Here is a 17330-nt window from a genome sequence, read left to right as displayed (position 1 = left end):
TATGGAGAAAGAAACATGTCAGTGAGAAATCAGCTAAATTTATTTTAAAAAAAAAAAAAAAAAAAAAAGAAGCAAATGATCCTGCCAGGCACCAGGTGCAAATTATAGGAAAACAAACCAAAGTAGATTACCTGGATGCTTTGAGGTAGCAAGAGCCAAAGTTGAAGAGATCTATGGGTAAAAACATTGAGGAGAGGGCCAGTGGGTGGTGTGGTGGTTAAGGCACTGGATCCCACACAGCCAACTCCACAGTTTGAGTCTCAGACATGAAAATCATGCTGGCACATGTGCGTGTGTGCCCCAAATCCCTAGAGGCGAATAGAAGAGAAAGGATTGTGGTGTGGCCATCCCTCACAAAGGTGACTTCTCGCTTTTGTGCGCGCGCTCTCGCTCCTTCTCTCTCTCTCCCCTTCCCCCCCCTCCCTCTCTCTCAAGCACAAGTGTCCTATAGAAAAAAAAATTTTTTTTTTCAAAAAAGTTGAAGAGATGGTGAGGGGGACTGTGACTTAATGCTGTAGGGAACCCACTCTGGCTGGGGAGAGAGGGACACGCAGCACTGCAGCTGAAGTAATTATGTAGAGGACAATGAGCTGAAAGCAGGATACTGTGGCAGGAGCACTTAGCAGAGGTGATGACCCAGATCGGGTTTTGCCACTGAGCTTAAACAGGCAAGGACAAACTGGACAGACATGTCGGGGGGAAGCAAGAGGTCTTGGTGATGGATGAGATCTCAGGATTTCAGGAGAGAGAAGAGTCCCATCCGGCATTTAGGTTTTTCACCGTGAAGCCCGGCAAAATGATATTCTGACTCCCAGAAAGAGGGTAGGAACAAAAAAAGATTCCTTTTGCGTCCTAGAATATTAAAGAATTAACTGTGTAAGTCAGTCATTTAGTGACATTTTCCAGCTCCTACAAGACTCTCCTTTATAATCTTACTCATAGTAAGTTAATTCAGTGACAAAATAAATGCAGATTTGCGGTTAGCATAGACAGGATAAAGGTAGGACACTCTAGAGGCTTTGTCCCTTAGATATTTAGATATGAGATGCGGAGACTTCAGATGAGAGACGTCTGAATGGCGTATCTGGCCCCATGGCCCCATTCGCAGGGAGATGATGGGCAGGGTTAGTCATGAGAGAAGATGTGTTGTTCCCCAAGGGAGCGAGTGGAGAGAAAAGAGTCTGGTACGTGGAGGCCTCTAAGACATGGGTAATTAGAGAGTGGGAGAGTGAAGAGCCTACAACGGTAACAAAAGAAAGGCTTGGAAAGAAAAGAAGATATGGGAAGCATAAACTCAACAACTAGCTCATTCATGTCTCCTAGAAATGTTTGAGCTTTATAAAGTGCTGGAGTACGCGGAGGGTTCCTCCTTTGTTCCTGAGATTATCGGCATTATTCAGACGTGGGAAGTATGCTAAATTAGCACAAATGTGACGAGAGCCACTAGTAAAATAAACATGATGACAGAAGTGACAATGGAAGCATAATCTACCCAATTGCTAATTGCTAACAGACACCCACAGGCCTCCAAATGTCATGGTACCTTTCAAGAGTTTTAAAAAGTCAAAATGCTTTCACGTTCTGACTCATCACAAATCGTTCTCGAGGTAATGATGCGTTATCTTCCAGATTTTAAAGACAGGGAGAAGGAATGAGGTGGATGTCTTCGTACTTCTGCTCACAGCCTCCAGTGGCTTAGGATGGAGTCCAGAATCCTTAGTGTGGCTTGCACAGCCCCTCAAGATGGGGCTCCGTTTTCTTTTATTATCCTATATAATAGCACTTTATGGTAGCTGACATATGTAATCACTACCATTTACTTTATCCTCCGTCTCAAACGAAACTGGGCTGGACAGTAGCACAGCAGTAAAACACGATGCTTTGCAAGGCTCACGCACATAGGAAGGTTCCAGGTTCGTGTCTGGAGCCTTCCCTGATTATACCAGGTATGCACGTGCCACCACCCAGGTCTGGCCTGGCTGAGGCAGGGTGGATTGTGGTGTCAGACCCTGTTGGGGTGCTGTATGTGCCTCTCTCCCTCCTTCCCTCCCTCCCTCTTTTTCTCTGTCTCATGCAAGAAGTAAATAAAATTTAAACAGACCTAAGCTGCAAGCGCCCTGGCAGTCGGAGGCTGTGTTCACTGCGTGCCACCAGCACGGCGTACAGTCCAGTCGCCCAGGGAAAACTCCAGAAGTGTTTATGGTAGAAAGAAAGAGAACGAACCAGCCCTGGACTGGTATGGCCCTTTGTTGTTTCTGTGGCTAATTTAAATAACTGAACAGATTCACAGCCCTCTTTTTCCTCTTACTTGAAGCACGGATAATTATTAACCTTATTGTAAGCGAGAAAGGCCACGGTTCAGTGAGGCTGAAATGACTGGTGTCCAGTCAGCTCTTTTCATTCCAGACTATTAAGAAAAGGCTTCTCCACTTTCTCCTGCCTCTTGCCACCTTGTTTTTTCTGCTGATATGACCCCCTCACCCCAAGATGTGGCCCCAGTGTACAAGGTCCCACACCCACTACACAGCAATAGGCCTGACCTCCCCTACCTCAGATTCACTCAGACCCAAAGAGGATCTGAACCTATTTCTTTTGGCAGTAAAAATCCAGGGTTTACAGGTATGTTAAGGCTTCATTAGTATGTAGCAGGTGCTTTTCCTTTGTACTCGCAGTCATTAGATCCTTGAAAATACATCTAGATCCTGACATTGGTGTTGTCATCAAGGAAAAGGAGAGGACTCACCTGAGGGCAGGGAGCCGAACTGTGGTTATTCTGCCTGAAAAGGAATGCCGGAAAGGCTGCTCAGCTGTTCAGCTCCTCATCTTTTCATTCAACAGCTGTTTTCCAGTGTGTTCTGTGCACTGGACCCTGGGCCTAGTCCTGGAGACATGGTGGTTATCCGGAGAGACATGTTCCACTGTCCAAGGACAGTCGTGTCTGTCCATCCAGTCGAGGCACTTCAGACAGCGCATGTATTTATTGCACTTTAATTGTAACAGCTACAAGGCCAGAGCAGACAGTGGTGCAGCAGACGCCCCACTGTGCCCACGCGGAAAGACCCACAGGCTTACTTCTACATGCTGAGTGCACGTGCATGCCCGTGACAAGGGCTGGTTGAGACTGGGGGTGGATGGTCGCATGAGGACCTGTTGGTGGTGCCTGTTTCTCTCTTCTCTTTCTGTCTCCCCCTCTCTCTCATGAAAGAAAGAAAGATACTTTAAAAAAGGTAACAGCCACAAAGGACGAGTTGGTCGGGCAGCATAGAGCTAGGAAGCCGAGCCATCGTACTGATCATGCAAAGGCTTCCTGTGCAAGTAACAGGCTACAAGCGAAGGAGCGATAGGAGCTAGCCATGGCGTGCAGGTGGGTGGGGGGTTTGGGCAGTGGATATGGCCTGCCTTTGTGATCCTGAAGCAGGTAGAAACTTGGCATTTGCAAAGCAGTCAGAGATGACCACTGGACAGATTGGGGCATAAAGAAGGGGAGCAGAGGAGAGAAAGTCTGGTACAAGAAGAGGCTAGAGAAGTAGGTGGCCAAGCCTATGCATGCCGATGCAGTTGGAAGGCTATGGCAGGGGTCCAGGCAGGTGACAACGAGCAAGTAAAGGTAGGGAAGATGAACAGAACTGGACACCTGTAAGGGTATAAAAGGGCCGGAGCCAATGATGGACTGAATATGGATAGTGGCAAAGCAGGGGAGGCCAAAGTCTATTCAGTAATTGTTTATCGCGTGCCTTTTATAGGCAGGCACTGTGCTGGTATCCGAACGCACAGTGATGAAAAAATAGACATAGTGGGACCAGCAGTTGGCGTTATGGCTATGTCGCTGGACTCCCATATTGTTGACCGCAGTTCAAGTCCCGGACCCGGTGGCTTAAACTCACACCAGGTGTGTGTGCGTGCGTGCCCAAGATCCTGAGAGGACAATGGAGGAGAAGGGATTGCAGCATGGCCTTCCCCCCCCCCCCCGGGGGGTGATTTCTTGCTTTCTCTCTCTCTCTCTCTCTCTCTGTCTTTCTGGCTAGCGCACGCACCCTATAGGAAAAAAAAAAAAAAACTCTCCAAAAAAAGAAAAAAAAAATAGATAGAGCATCCATTTGAGGATGATTCTGATATCATCAATTGGGAGGTTTACAAAGGCACTAAAATAGAAAAAGAAGCCAAATTTGTGAAGGGAATGAATTTTGGATGTTACATTTGAGAGGTCCTTTGAAACATCCCTGTGGAGACATTGAGGAACGAGTTGGTGTACAAGCCAGGAACTCAGGGGAGAAGTCCTATCTGGTGATACAAACACAGGTGGCATTAGAGTTAGGTCGTCGTGGAAGCCACAGGAATTTAGAATAAGATTCCCTAACCAGCGGAGGGTATACTAGTTATGTCACTGGACTCCCACGTAGTCGTCCACAGTTCGCGTCCCAGACCCAGTGGCATAAAACATGCCAGGCGCATGTGAATGTGTGCCCAAATCCCAAAAGGAGAATAGAAAAGAAGGAATTGTGGTATAGCCATCCCCTCTGTGGGGTGATTTCTCACTTTCTGTGTCTCTGTCTCTCTGGTAAGTGCATGCACCCTATAGCAAAAATCTCTTTAAAAAAATTGCCTATTGCTATACAGAGCTTATGATCACTTGATTCATATCACAACAGAATGAAGAGAAACAGGAATGAGATGTATATAAGACAATATTCTTTAAAATAGTGGTATATTGAAGCCCACAGGTGGCGTGGGGGTTGGGATCCTGGACTCCCACATGGCTGACTGCAGTTCAAATCCTGGACCTGGCAGCTTGCTTTCTCACTCTCCCTTTTTCCCTCTCTCTCTCTGTCTCTCTCTGGTCAAATTGAATAATAATAATAATGACACATATAATTAAATAAATAATTTTTTAAGAATAAAATACAGTGGTATATTTATTCATCACACGGTATGATTCAGCCTAGACTAGTCTTGTATACTCTTCCAGGGAATTAAAAGTACAATGATACTCTGTTTCTTTTTAAGAGAGATTTTTGCTATGGGGCAGGTGCGCTCACTGGAGAGACAGAGAGACAGAAAATGAGAAATTACCCCCCCAGGGGGAGGAATGGCCATGCCACGATCCCTTCTCCCTCATTCTTCTCTCAGGATCTCAGGCACACCTACACACATGCACCCAGCATGTGTTTTAAGCCACTGGGTCCAGGACTCGAACCATAGTCAACTATGGGGGAGTCCAGCAGCGTAACTGTTACACCATTTGCTGGTCCCGAAAAGTACAATGATATTTTTACAAGATGGTCCCAGAATACGGGCCCCAGTGGCAGCACCAAGTCATAGTTTCAATATGAGTTTACCTTGGGAAGTTGGTAAAATTTGCAGACACACCTGGAAAACAACTCAATGGAAAAACAGTTCCAAGTCTATTCAGACATACTATGGTTTTTGTGTATTGACTTAAATGAATCCTAACACGTTAAAATATTAAGTCATTGAGAAAAGTCACAGTGAATTTCTCTGTTTTTCTATGTAAACACGCGTCATGGCTTTCCCAGCAACCCAATCATTCAGTAAGAAATGAAAAATAACTCCTTTCCTTAAAAACTTCATGTAAAGATCGAACAAGTACAAAGTGATTCAGCACCCTCCAAAACTCAGGGTATCTGTAAATAGGTGAACGTTGCCTGCAGTTTTTGCTACATTTCTCCTGTAAAATGCAAGAGAGAAAATCCTGTTGGCATCTGAATCCTGCCCCCACGGATTTCCAAGCGTGAGTCAGCTGGTTACGTAACAATTCCAAGTTAATTATAGTGTCGTTCTCTTGACATTTTAACCATTTTTCTACAAATCTTTTCTATTTGGAAGACAAATCTGACCCTGACTTTACACCTGCCATGATGTCTATGAAGAAACCTGAGAGGCAGAGCTTTATTTTCAAGGGAAAGTCAATGTTTCCACCTAGGAGACTTTCTCTGCCAGGTGTCTGAGCTATCTCAACGTCACCCAAGGAGAGATACAGCGCAGCCCCAGGCAGGGCCACCTGTGGAGTTGTGTAGGTCATGTACTGGACAACCTTAGGGACGCCATTCCCATAAACTGGAGCTTTGCAGTGTGCAACCCACATGACCATTTGCAAAGAAACCTGCCCAAAACCACTGGCTGACTTACTCCGTTTATACACCTGCATTTTAGGGCCAATAGCTTTGTACCCTTGGGAGGTAGGAAACCAAGATAAGAGGTAATGAGATGAATAGGAGAGTGATCATCAATTAGTTCTTTTCAGTGGAAACTTTAATCATTAATAGTATGTTGCTGCTTTAATTTAACCTTTTGTCATCCTTGAAAAAGGAAAGTATAAGTTATCTTAAGAGACATTTCTTTTGTCAAAAGTGGTGGTATTTTAAGATCAAAAAGGTAGAAGTTGCACAAAGACATTCTGTATTATTTTGTCCCTGGGATAAATTATAAAAATTATAAATATTGGGTCATTGGGAAAGTCATGAAAAACATGTCATGACTTTTCTGACAACCCAATACATTACTTGATATAAATATATTATTTGTCCTAAAAAGGAAACTAATGCAAAAGAAAGTTACTTAAGTAAACACCTACTAATAAGTCAAAGCACAGGGACCAGCTGTTGGCATTGTGGTTAAAGCACTGGACTCCCACATGGTCAGCCACCGTTCAAGTCCCAAACCTGGAGGCTTGCTTTCTCACTTTCCCTCTCCCTTTAGCTCTCTGTCTTTCTCTGGTGAGTGCATGTGCCCTATACCAAATTTAGAAATAATAATAATAATATTTAATAAAATTAAATACTTTTTAAAATAGTAATAATATAAATCAAAATATATATCTACAAATTATTTCCTGTCAAAGATCCATTACGTTTTACAGTCTTCATTTTAGGTTTTTTTTTTTTTTTGAAGGTTTAATATTATAATCCTAATTAGAGATTATGAAATGAGAAAATAGGCTTAGCCTCAGAGGCCCAAGAAGTAGTATACTGCTCTGTCGTGCTGAAAGCCACCTGGCAGACCACAGGTTCGGATCCTGAGTTGACCTGAAATGTACCAGTCATGTGCCTGCCCAAGATGAGCTGGAGGCCTGGGGGGAGGGGCTCTCAGCGTGAGGAGACCCTGTTGAGGGCATCTGTGTGTGTGTGTGCACACACGCGTGAGTGTGATGAAAGAAATGAAAAAATGAGAAGATAATAAAGCAGGCTAGTGCAACTGGTTCTATTGATGTTTGTGTTTTTTATCTGAAATTACAAAATCCAAAGTGACTTTATCCAGATTTTAGATGGTTTATTTTCAGTCACACACACCTTCAACAATGTTGAATGACTCAAAGAAAGGAAATGGAATTTTGCTTGTCATCTTATTTACAGGATTTGTCCACACAGCAGAGAAAAATGATCCATTTGCTTCAGAGATGGTCAGAGATTTCCAAGTCATTTGGCTCAAGTGCTGGTTTAAATAGGAATGAATTTAATATACCTTTAATTCTCTGAAGGAAGAGAACTCCAGCTGAGACTGGTCCAGGGTACAGCCTGCTCTCAACACAAGAAAATCTATCACATTAATCCTAGCAGCTCAGAGTCCAGAGCTGCGTGAACAGAATGCTCAAAGATAGGACGTGGGAGAAGAGTGCTTTGAAAGGAACTTTAAAAAAAAAAAAAATGACTATTCAGAGAACACCAGGTCTTTGTGGAATCATCCAGCACTTAAGGAAAGATGTAAATAGTGATGCTTGAAAAACAAGCTAATTAAAAATAACTCTATGCATTAAAGGGCAAGAAAAATATAGAATAACTTGTCTGTTCCAATGTTAATATGAGATACCCCATAATGGAATAGTAGGAATTTTTTAAAATTTCATTTCACACTGGCATAAAAGAGATGGAGAGGAAAACTATCTTGCCAGAAAATGCCAGGATAGATTTGCTAGAGATGTTATCATGTACTGTATTTAAAGCAAAAACCTAATTGCTGTAATTCATCATACCTCTGGTTATTAAAACCATGCTAATTTAAAGATTTAATTGTTTGCCACTTTTGCACATATGATTTTTCATAGAAGATACTACAAAATTTTCTGATGTTTGTCAGCCTTTGTATGATTTTTGTAGGCACTCCTGAGCAGAATTAACACGCACTAAACATATAATCGTGTTTGTATCAGTAAGAAAAATTTCTCATGTCTTTCTGTTAATTTCTTCAAGGAAATATCTGAACTGCTCTGTAATTGCTGAGCGTAACATTTGAGGGTACAGGCCGCTTTATCCATTTTAATTCCTGGTACGCACATCTAGCATTGTAAGAGCAGGCTGGACCCATCCTTCCTTTTGATTTGAAGAGAGGATTCTTTCCATAATCAGCAGAATTTTAAAGAAGACTCTACTGAGCTTGGCATGTATTTGCTCTTTGGTCTGAAGAAGTCAGAGACTCATGAGATAGTCGAGATAAGGCTGCTCTTCAAAAACAAACATTAAACAGTACCTTCTTTGACTGATAGGAGAAGGGGAGAGGTGAGAAAGAAATTGTACAGTGCAGGACAACTCTCCCAAGAATAAAGGTGGCTGCTATAGGGAGCAGTGGTGGTGGGAAGAAAGAAAGTCTAGGGAGGGAAGTAGCTAGCAGCAAAATTCTCTCTCCACTGTGGGTGTGGGAGGCCTTGGGGAAATACAACCCATTTCAACATAATACATGGGCTGCCTCCAAGTGTCTCCACCCCGGGAGGGTTCTGTTTGCCTCGTAAGACCAAACCTATGATCTTATATACCAGAGGACTCATAAGAATCGCATTATGATTTAATCTGGTGTATATTTATTAAAAGAATAGCATTATTTCAAAGCAAAGAAAAATATATATAAATTGGCTTTTATTAGGTCCATTTCAAACCAAACCTATAGTACTCAGTGTGATTATAGGTTTAAGTACTGGAAGCTACCCTCATCCACTTTAAGAAGTGTTAAGGGACTTTGGGGCCAGCAGGTGATATGGTGGTCAAGGCACTGGATTCCCACATGATCAACCACAGTTCGAGTCCTAGACCCAGCGGCTTGACATTCACACTAGGTGCCTGTGCACACATGCCCAAAATCCCAAGAGGAGAACATAGGAGAAGGGATTTGCAGCATGGTCATCCCCCCTCGGGCGCGATTTCTCACTTTCCCTTTCTCTGACTCTGTCTGATAAGTACTCACAACCTATGGCATACCCACCTCCCAAAAAAAGAGGTAGTATTAAGTGACTTAGAAATCTAAACCTTTGATGGGAAACTTAAACAGGCTTGCTTAAGGTCACAGAGCCAGTCCAGATGCCACATCTCAATCCCAGTCCATTCCCGTTTCAGTTCCTTCTCCACATCCCATACTGGCGCGTTGCTCTCTGTCTGATGAATAACCAGGTGTTCGTTCTGCAGGTGCAAAGTTCCCCATCAAGTGGACGGCCCCCGAAGCAGCCCTGTACGGGAGATTCACAATCAAGTCTGATGTGTGGTCTTTTGGAATCTTACTCACAGAGCTGGTCACCAAAGGAAGAGTGCCGTACCCAGGTAAGAGCAGAGCCAGCAGAAATGGCCTGCGAGTGTGTGCTCCTTTGACACCATTTGAGGGAACCTGTGCAGCTCGCTTTCTAAGCCCTCCCTCAGCTTTGTGAGTTGGAAGAACATGGACAGGTATTTAGCTGGAAGAAAGCAGAACTGGGAGCCACCTGCTACGTAGATGAGCAGCCACCGTGAACCGTGCACCAGAGTTAATATAATTAGCAGCTGGTACGAATGCTCCCCCCTCAGATCTCTCTCTCTCTCACACACACACACACACGCACACGCACACACTCCGCAGTTCACAGAATCTCTCCCCTCTCAGTGGGAGGACGTAGCTGTGGCTCCCAGAGCAGTAATGCCACTGGCGAGCCTCTGCCCAAATGGAGTTTGCAGACATGTCTGGGAAAGAGGAGAAGAAAAGCCCCCCCTGCTTTTTGATTACACTGTAGCACTGACCCATGGTGTGAACTTGGCAGGAGGATGCCAGGACCTGCTCTCTCTGCAGGCTCCGGCTCCAGATGGCCAAAGAGAGCAGAGGCATGTGTGAAACGCAATTAGAGACCGTCCGTCCACTGCCTGTTGACGAACAGTCAAAATAGGCTCCACAAAAGCAAGCGTAATATGAAAAAATTGGATATTCTTAGGCCCTGGAATCTTTCTGGATTATCAGATTTATGTTCTTTAAAGAAACCACAGGTTTAGGTTATCGGTGCTTAAATGCCCTGATTTAGACAGATGGTGACGTAAAGGACACCCGTGCCATTTCACCTCCACGCTTTGGTGGTTATAGCACAGGGACGATCTGCTTTCTGAAAATGTTAAGGACATATTTTTCAGTTACTGCTGAGTGAAGAAAGGACATTGGTTTCCCTAGTCCTGTGCCTGAGAAAGGAGCTTTAACAAAAATTAAGGGGAAAAAAATAAATAACAGTGATAGAAATGATAGTGGAGATTCATGAGGAATTTAGGTCTCTTGCAAATCCTGGGTTTTAATCATATCTTTGTCATCAGAGGAGCCAGCAAAAACAGATTAATTTGTAATCCCTTTGTTCATTTTTTACGATCGTTTCTGGTCATCTTCAGAGAACGCAGAGAAGTGCACATGGAGATCTTTTTCTGGGTTGGTATAGCCTTGAGATTCCTGGGAGAGCCAGGTTGGCCTGGAGCAAAACTGAAAATTCCCAATCTGTCGCTGAAGTGCCAGCACCAGGCATTTGGAGATGCAGGTGTAAGCCAGTTTTACTGATGCCACAGTGGCTGCCGCTCCCAGTAGGCACAAGTGGTCGGACACTCGGAATCGCCAGCCAGCCGGCAAGGAAGGGCGCCCCAAAGATGGAGCATGGGTTTCCGAATTGCTTCTCAAGAGGTAACTGTGCAGATTTCAGGATTCTAAAGACAGGAAAGGCACCTTTTTTTGTTATCGTCTGGATTTTGATTTCTCCCTGATGCCCCCAGGTCCATAGTCACCCCAGTGTGTTAAATGCATTGACTAGAAAAGATTGATGTTTTGCGTTTTCACGAAGCCCTTCCTTCCAGTAGTAATATGAAGCTGTTTTTGTTTCACCGGGTCGCACACAGAAGGCAAGACAAAAAGGGGGGCCTCAGAGAGGGAAGGCAGGTGTGTGTTTTCTGTCAAGTTTGGTTTTAACATAAAGAAAATGGCTACGTTTTACAGCATAGACTAGACTCGTTCATTCTGTGTAGCTTCAGGAACTATGAACTGTGGACTGGAATGCTCTACCTAGGACATAGTACGAAGGAGACATCTATGCTCAGCGAAGTTAACTAGTACCAGCGCCAGGCCAGCCATTGTTTGAAGTGCTGGAGAGGGAGTGGTAAGGAAATAGATAGATAATGCAGTCCTAGGACCAGCAGATGACGTAATGATTACGTCACTGGACTCTCACGTGGTCGACTGCTGTTCGAGTCCTGGACCCGGCGGATTGAAACTCACACAGGGCACGTGTATGCCTGTCCTAAATCCTAAGAGGAGAGTAGAGGAGAAGGCATTGCGGCGTGGCCATCCTCCTGGGGTATGATTTCTCACTTTCTGTCTCTGTCTCTCTCTCTGTCTCACTGGCAAGCACACACGCTCTAAAGCAAAAGAAACTCTCTTAAAAAAACAAAAAATGGGGAACCAGCAGTTAGCGTAATGGCTATGTGGCTGGATTCCCACGTAGTCAACCGCGGTTCGCGTCCCGGACCTGGTGGCTTAGAACTCACGCCGGGCGCGTGTGCGTGCGTGCCCAAGATCCTGAGAGGAGAATGGAGGAGAAGGGATTGCAGCGTGACCATCCCCCCTGGGGGTTAATTTCTCGCTTTCTGTCTCTATGTCTCTGTCTGTCTGGCGAGCGCACGTGCCCTGTAGCGAAAACCTCTCAAAAAAAAAAAGTACTCCCAAGGAGCTTTCTGTCAGACAGGTCAAATGTGCATTAAATCTGAGAAGACGGACAGCTGGTGGCATGATGGTTAAGACAGTTGTATCCCACATAGTCAACTGTACTGTTCAAGTTCCAAACCCAGCAACTTGAGAAACACACTGGAACGTGTGCATTCCTAAAACCCCAAGGAAAGAATAAAACAGAAGGGATTGTGCCGTGTCCATCCCCCATCCCCCCGTGAGGGGGGGGTGTTATTTCCTTGTTTTCCTTTTCTCTATTTATCTATCTCTAGTGAGCAAATGTATTATCCTATAACAAAAATTTTTTAAGAATATTAAGGGCCTGCAGGTGGCATGGTGGTTAGGGTGCTGGACTCCCACATGTCTGACCCCTGTTTGAGTCCTGGACCTGATGGCTTTAAATTCACACCAAGTGCATGTACATGTGTACCCCAAATCCAGAGAGAATGGAGGAGAAATGATTGTGGCATGGCCATCTTCCCCTTGGAGGTAATTTCTCACTTTCTCTTTGTCCCTCTGTCTCCCCGGTGAGCACATGCATACTATAGTAAAACTCTCTCTCTAAAAAAAAAAAAAAGTAGTAAAATAAAAATCCAAGAAGAACTCAGCCTTATTTGTTGTTTATGTCCTATTAGAGAAAGTCATCTTCCAGGAATAGACTATGTGAATTTACCTAGGGGGTCCCAAATCTTCATTCTGATAATGGAGTCAGAGGCTCTTGTTCAGGTATCTATGAATACATGCGATAGGTAGTAAGAGAGCCTCTCAGCCACAAGCCTGGAAGATGGCAAAGACTTGGAAATGAGCATGAAATCCAGCTCGCGATGTTTAGTTAGGGCTAGGAGTAACCGCTGCAGTGCAGGGGGCTTCCATCACTGCCTCCAGTGCTGGTGGAGGGGAGCCTGGCGAGGAAACCAGATCCTGGGAGGCCAACAGGGTGTCCTCAAGTCAGGGAAGCAGGAAGAGCATTTCAAAGTCTGACCAGAAAGGCGCCAAGGCCTGTGAGGGCGCGGCCCGGTGAAGGAGCTGCAGCATGAGTCTGAGAAGAGGCCATGTGGGACACAGGCCACGGTGTGACTGGCAGCATGGGAGGCAGCTGGCCCTGAGGAGTCTCGTGTGCTGCCATGGGGAGGCTCTCCGGCCTGGCTGGTGGGCTGAGGCGGCCAGGGAGCTGTGTCTGCGGGGAAATGACACCATCGTTCCCAGGCCTGTTTCTAGTCAGGGGTGCTCCTTGGTTTTTGTTTTTTAACATAGCTATAATCATACTTAATTGGACTCGTGAATCTGACAGAAAACTCTTCTTGAGGGAGAAGCTTTTACAGAGGGATTCCAATTACAGGATTATTCATTTAATGAAGGATAACAATTCCTAAGGAACACACAGTTCATTAAGCTTCATCCGGATATCCCCGGAAAGGAAGGCCCTTCCTCACCCCATTGTCGTCATTTGTCCATGTGGCCCAGTGTGCACAGTGGCTTCTCCTCAGCGCCTCAGCGCCATCTCTGTGCCTGTCCACCATGGCTTCCATTCCGCATTTCGATGTAGCCACATCTCAGTGGGCTAGAGCATATTTTCAGGTACATCTTTCTGAGTTCTTCCATACCTGAGGATGGCCTTCTGTTAGCCAGCACAGAGGAAAGGTACTTCGGCTGGTAGGTGATGAAGCAAGAGGGAGAGGAGGGGTTGACTTCTAGATGGGTTTTATAAAAGACCCCCAAGCATTTCCACCCAGTGTGAAGGTCCAGAACAAGCATCTAAGAGGGCACTTGGGAGGGAGTATGTGAGGCGTGACCTAAAAAAGGACAAAAGGGATGAAGAGAAAATAAAGCCTTGATTGCCTGGTCAGTTAGCAAGCTCTGTGACTGGAATGAAAGGAAGAGGACAATCTCAAACTAAATAAGAACCTTGGGGACCAGCAGTTAGCGTAATGGCTATGTCACTGGACTCCCATGTAGTCGACCGCGGTTCGAGTCCCAGACTCGGTGGCTTAAACTCATGCCGGGCGCGTGTGCGTGTGTGCCCAAGATCCCAAGAAGAGAATGGAGGAGAAGGGATTGCGGCATGACCATTCCCCGCTGGGGGGTGATTTCTCACTTTCTATCTCTCTGTCTCTGTCTGTCTGTCTGGCGAGCACACGCACCCTATAGCAAAAACCTCTCAAAAAAAAAAAAAAAGAACCTTGAAGCCAAAGGGAAAATACACTGGCATGTGATACTGAGACTAACAGGGAGATATGAAGAGGATTCACATCACTTTCTCAGAAGATCGCTTCCAAGGTGTGTGACAGATAATAGAGATGCAGTTGCAAAGAACAGTTCTATGTTATCAGCTCCCTGCCCGCGAGCTGATCTGATGCTTCCTCAGCGTCGCAGTCTAGCTAGCTTTCCCCGTTAGCAGGGTTCACTGCCACTCTTGCCACCGAGACTACAACTGACTGTATACTGATGGGTTGTTGAATATGAGAAACAGAAACACGTGAATAAAAGCAGTTTTCTGGGAGTGATGCATACAGAGTTATGGATTTTTGTGTATTTTAACCTGTCATTTCACCTTCAAAACTTGTCTCAAATCTTTTTTTTTTTTTTTTTTTTTTAAGAGAGAGAGTTTTGCTATAAAGTACATGCGCTCGCCAGAGAGACAGGAGAGACAGACAGCGAGAAATCACCACACCCGTAGGGATTGGGCACACCACAGTCCCTTCTTCTCCTCTATTCTCCTCTCAGGATTTTGGGCGTACACGTGCCCAATGTGAGTTTTAAGCCGCCAGGTCCAGGACTCAAACCCAGTCAAGTATGCGGGAGTCCAACAACTTAACCATTACACCATCTGCTGGCCCCACTTCTCTCAAATCCTTTTCCTCCCCGCCTCCACTACCACCGTCCACAGCAGGCTGTCATCCGCTTGTGTCATAACCTCTTAATGAGAGTCGACTCCCTGCTTCCTGTCTCTCTCCACACACCCCCCCACCTATCATTCCCATTCTGACTTTATCACCAGCGGAGCTATTATCCTGGAGCACACAGACCTGGTTATCTCACTTCTCTAGTTTAAACATCCAGGGGTTCACTTTGCCTTCCAGATAAACTCCGGAAGCCTTAGTTTTGCATGGCCCTTCATGTCTTTTCCTTCAGTCATTCCACAGATATTTATTGAACACCTACCACATGCCACACAGTAGACACCAGGAATACAGCAGTGAACTAAGACAAAAACTACTCTTCTCATGAACTTTCATTATTCTTAGGGGAGAAAGAATTAAAAAGATAAATAGGGCTGGCCCCATGGCCTAGTGGTTAAGGGAGCTGGATCAAACATGATTCATGGTTTGAGTCCCAAACCTAGAAGCTTGAAAAACATGCCAGGCGCATGTGTGTGTGTGTGTGTGTGTGTGTGTGTGTGTGTATGCTCAAAATCTGATAGGATGGAGGAGGGATTGTGGCATGACCATGCCCCATTAGGGAGAGCTTTCTTCCTCTCCCTCTCCCTCTCTGTCTCTGACTCTCTTTAGCAAGTGCACATGCCCTCTGGCAAAATAGGGGGGGGGCCTAAATTAGCAAAATGTTTGCTTGTGTAATGGGTAGGGGGGATAATAAAGTGGGGACAGAGAGGGAGAGTGGCAAGGGGGGCACATCCTGGAAAGGCCTAAGTACAGACCTGAGAGGAAGCAAGGTGGGTGTCTGGAGGCAAAGCCGTGCATCAGAGGGAGGGGTGAGTAGAAGGGAGAGTGCAGAGCAGAAACCCCGCAGAACCACTGGAGGCCATTGGGGCTGGACAGGGGGAGCAGGAAGCCCTGAGGCCCCAGGGGAACAGATCGGATAGGGTCTTCCCAGGACACTGTTAGGACTTTCGCTTTTATGCTTCGCAAGATAGGAAGTGGAGGCTTTGAGAGGGAAAGTAGCTTGATCTGACATGCAATGTCTCTCTTATCCCCCCAGCCCTTCACACTCTACTCCCAGACACACCCAGAGATTGCTCTTAAACATGCAAGTCTTTATTCCTGACTCCCCTGTCTGTTCAAAATCCTTCAAAGCCCAGCCAAACGTCACCTCTTTTGTGAAGCCTTCCCTGTGTCTAGACTAATGGGTTGCCCCTTCTGCTTGCTTCTATGACACCTGGTACATTTCTGTTGAAGCACCTGTTTTGTGTCTGTATTTCCCGGTAGCTCTGTACTCTCTGAGGGGAAGGGAGCTCCTTTTATGTATTTCCAATGCCCAGCACAGAGTCTGCCCCATCATAGACTCAATAAACAGAAGCAAATTAGTGAAAGAGTGAGACAGGAAAAAAAAAAAAAAAAACTATGAGGCTTTTGAAATAAGCTTTTTAAATATGGCCCATTTCCTTTAAAGCCTTTTAACTCTATTCCATCATCTTTACATGCAAATACAATATGTATTTTTCCCAGCCTCTGTCCCAGTTCTTCTGGGAAACTGGTCGTATGGACAATTCAAACGCCATGTTCCAGCACTGTTCTAGTTAAGGTGTCCCAGCCATTCCATGCCCAGGCTCTTGACTGAACACCTGTTTCCTGTGTGTGGCAGGAGCTGGCAGAGCAGGGACATTTTCTTAAGTGAATCACATTTATTCATGCATCTGAAGCACTTGCAGATCATTCAGTAAGTGACAACTGCTTGACTTTCTTGAATGCATCTAGTCACTTGACAATGACTTGAAAAGGTAAGAGAGTAAGATTACAAGTCCCACATTGGTCCTCCCTCTGCCTTCGAGCCCTAGACCACAGACCTATATTCCTTTGGGTTCAACATGCCGGCAGGAGCAGACTTTTCAGGGTTAGAAAACCGTTATGACTTTCCAGCCAGGAGGACATGGGAAGCAGGATGAAAGCTCCGATCTTAGCCGATGGTGTGACAGACTCTGCCCTCTCCAACCCTTTCCAGCCCTCTTTGTCGTAAGCTCACGATACTCTCTTGGAGAGGGACTCCTGCCTGGAATACTGTCATGTACTCCAGTCATGCTGTCACCTCTCCTTACGAGGTTGCTCTTGAGAGCAGCAGAGAGCATGAGAGAGAGTGTGTGTGAAAGGGGCAGCCAGCGAGGGACTTCCTGCTCTGAGCAAAGCCTGCAACCTGAGCTCTGTGTCCTGATTCCACATCCAAGCCCCACGCCCGACCCCCACATCCTGATATCCACATTCCAGGCCCCGCTTTCTGCCGCTCTTCATTCTCAGCTGGACAGTGTCCTGGCCTTCCCTAAGGCCATCCTCACCCTCTTCTTTATTTCTCCTTTTTGGGAACAAAGGAGTTCTTTATACTACTACGCTATCTGCTGTAAATATCCTTTGTGGATTACGGGACCTGAAAAGCCATCATTTCTGTATTTATTAATACAGTGGGCTTAATAAAACGGCTGCCCTGAGGTTACCTGTAAGATAGGGAAA

At 45.5% G+C, this 17330-nt stretch overlaps 1 protein-coding gene across 4 annotated transcripts in view; it reads left to right on the top strand.

Moving 5' to 3' along the window:
- The window catches only part of FYN (FYN proto-oncogene, Src family tyrosine kinase), a 251644-nt gene that overhangs the window by 223023 nt on the left and 11291 nt on the right, over positions 1-17330 (top strand). For all 4 annotated transcript variants that reach the window (XM_014591037.2, XM_006157007.2, XM_027775145.1 and 1 more), the window contains exon 12: positions 9408-9539. In XM_014591037.2, coding sequence (XP_014446523.1) covers positions 9408-9539 — 132 coding nt within the window. The remainder of the gene's footprint in view (positions 1-9407; positions 9540-17330) is intronic.

This window comes from Tupaia chinensis, unplaced genomic scaffold (assembly GCF_000334495.1).
Source record: "Tupaia chinensis unplaced genomic scaffold, TupChi_1.0 Scaffold000527_1, whole genome shotgun sequence".
Taxonomy (NCBI): domain Eukaryota; kingdom Metazoa; phylum Chordata; class Mammalia; order Scandentia; family Tupaiidae; genus Tupaia; species Tupaia belangeri.
Note: the sequence above shows the minus strand (reverse complement) of the source record. Positions and strands in the feature narration are given on the sequence as shown.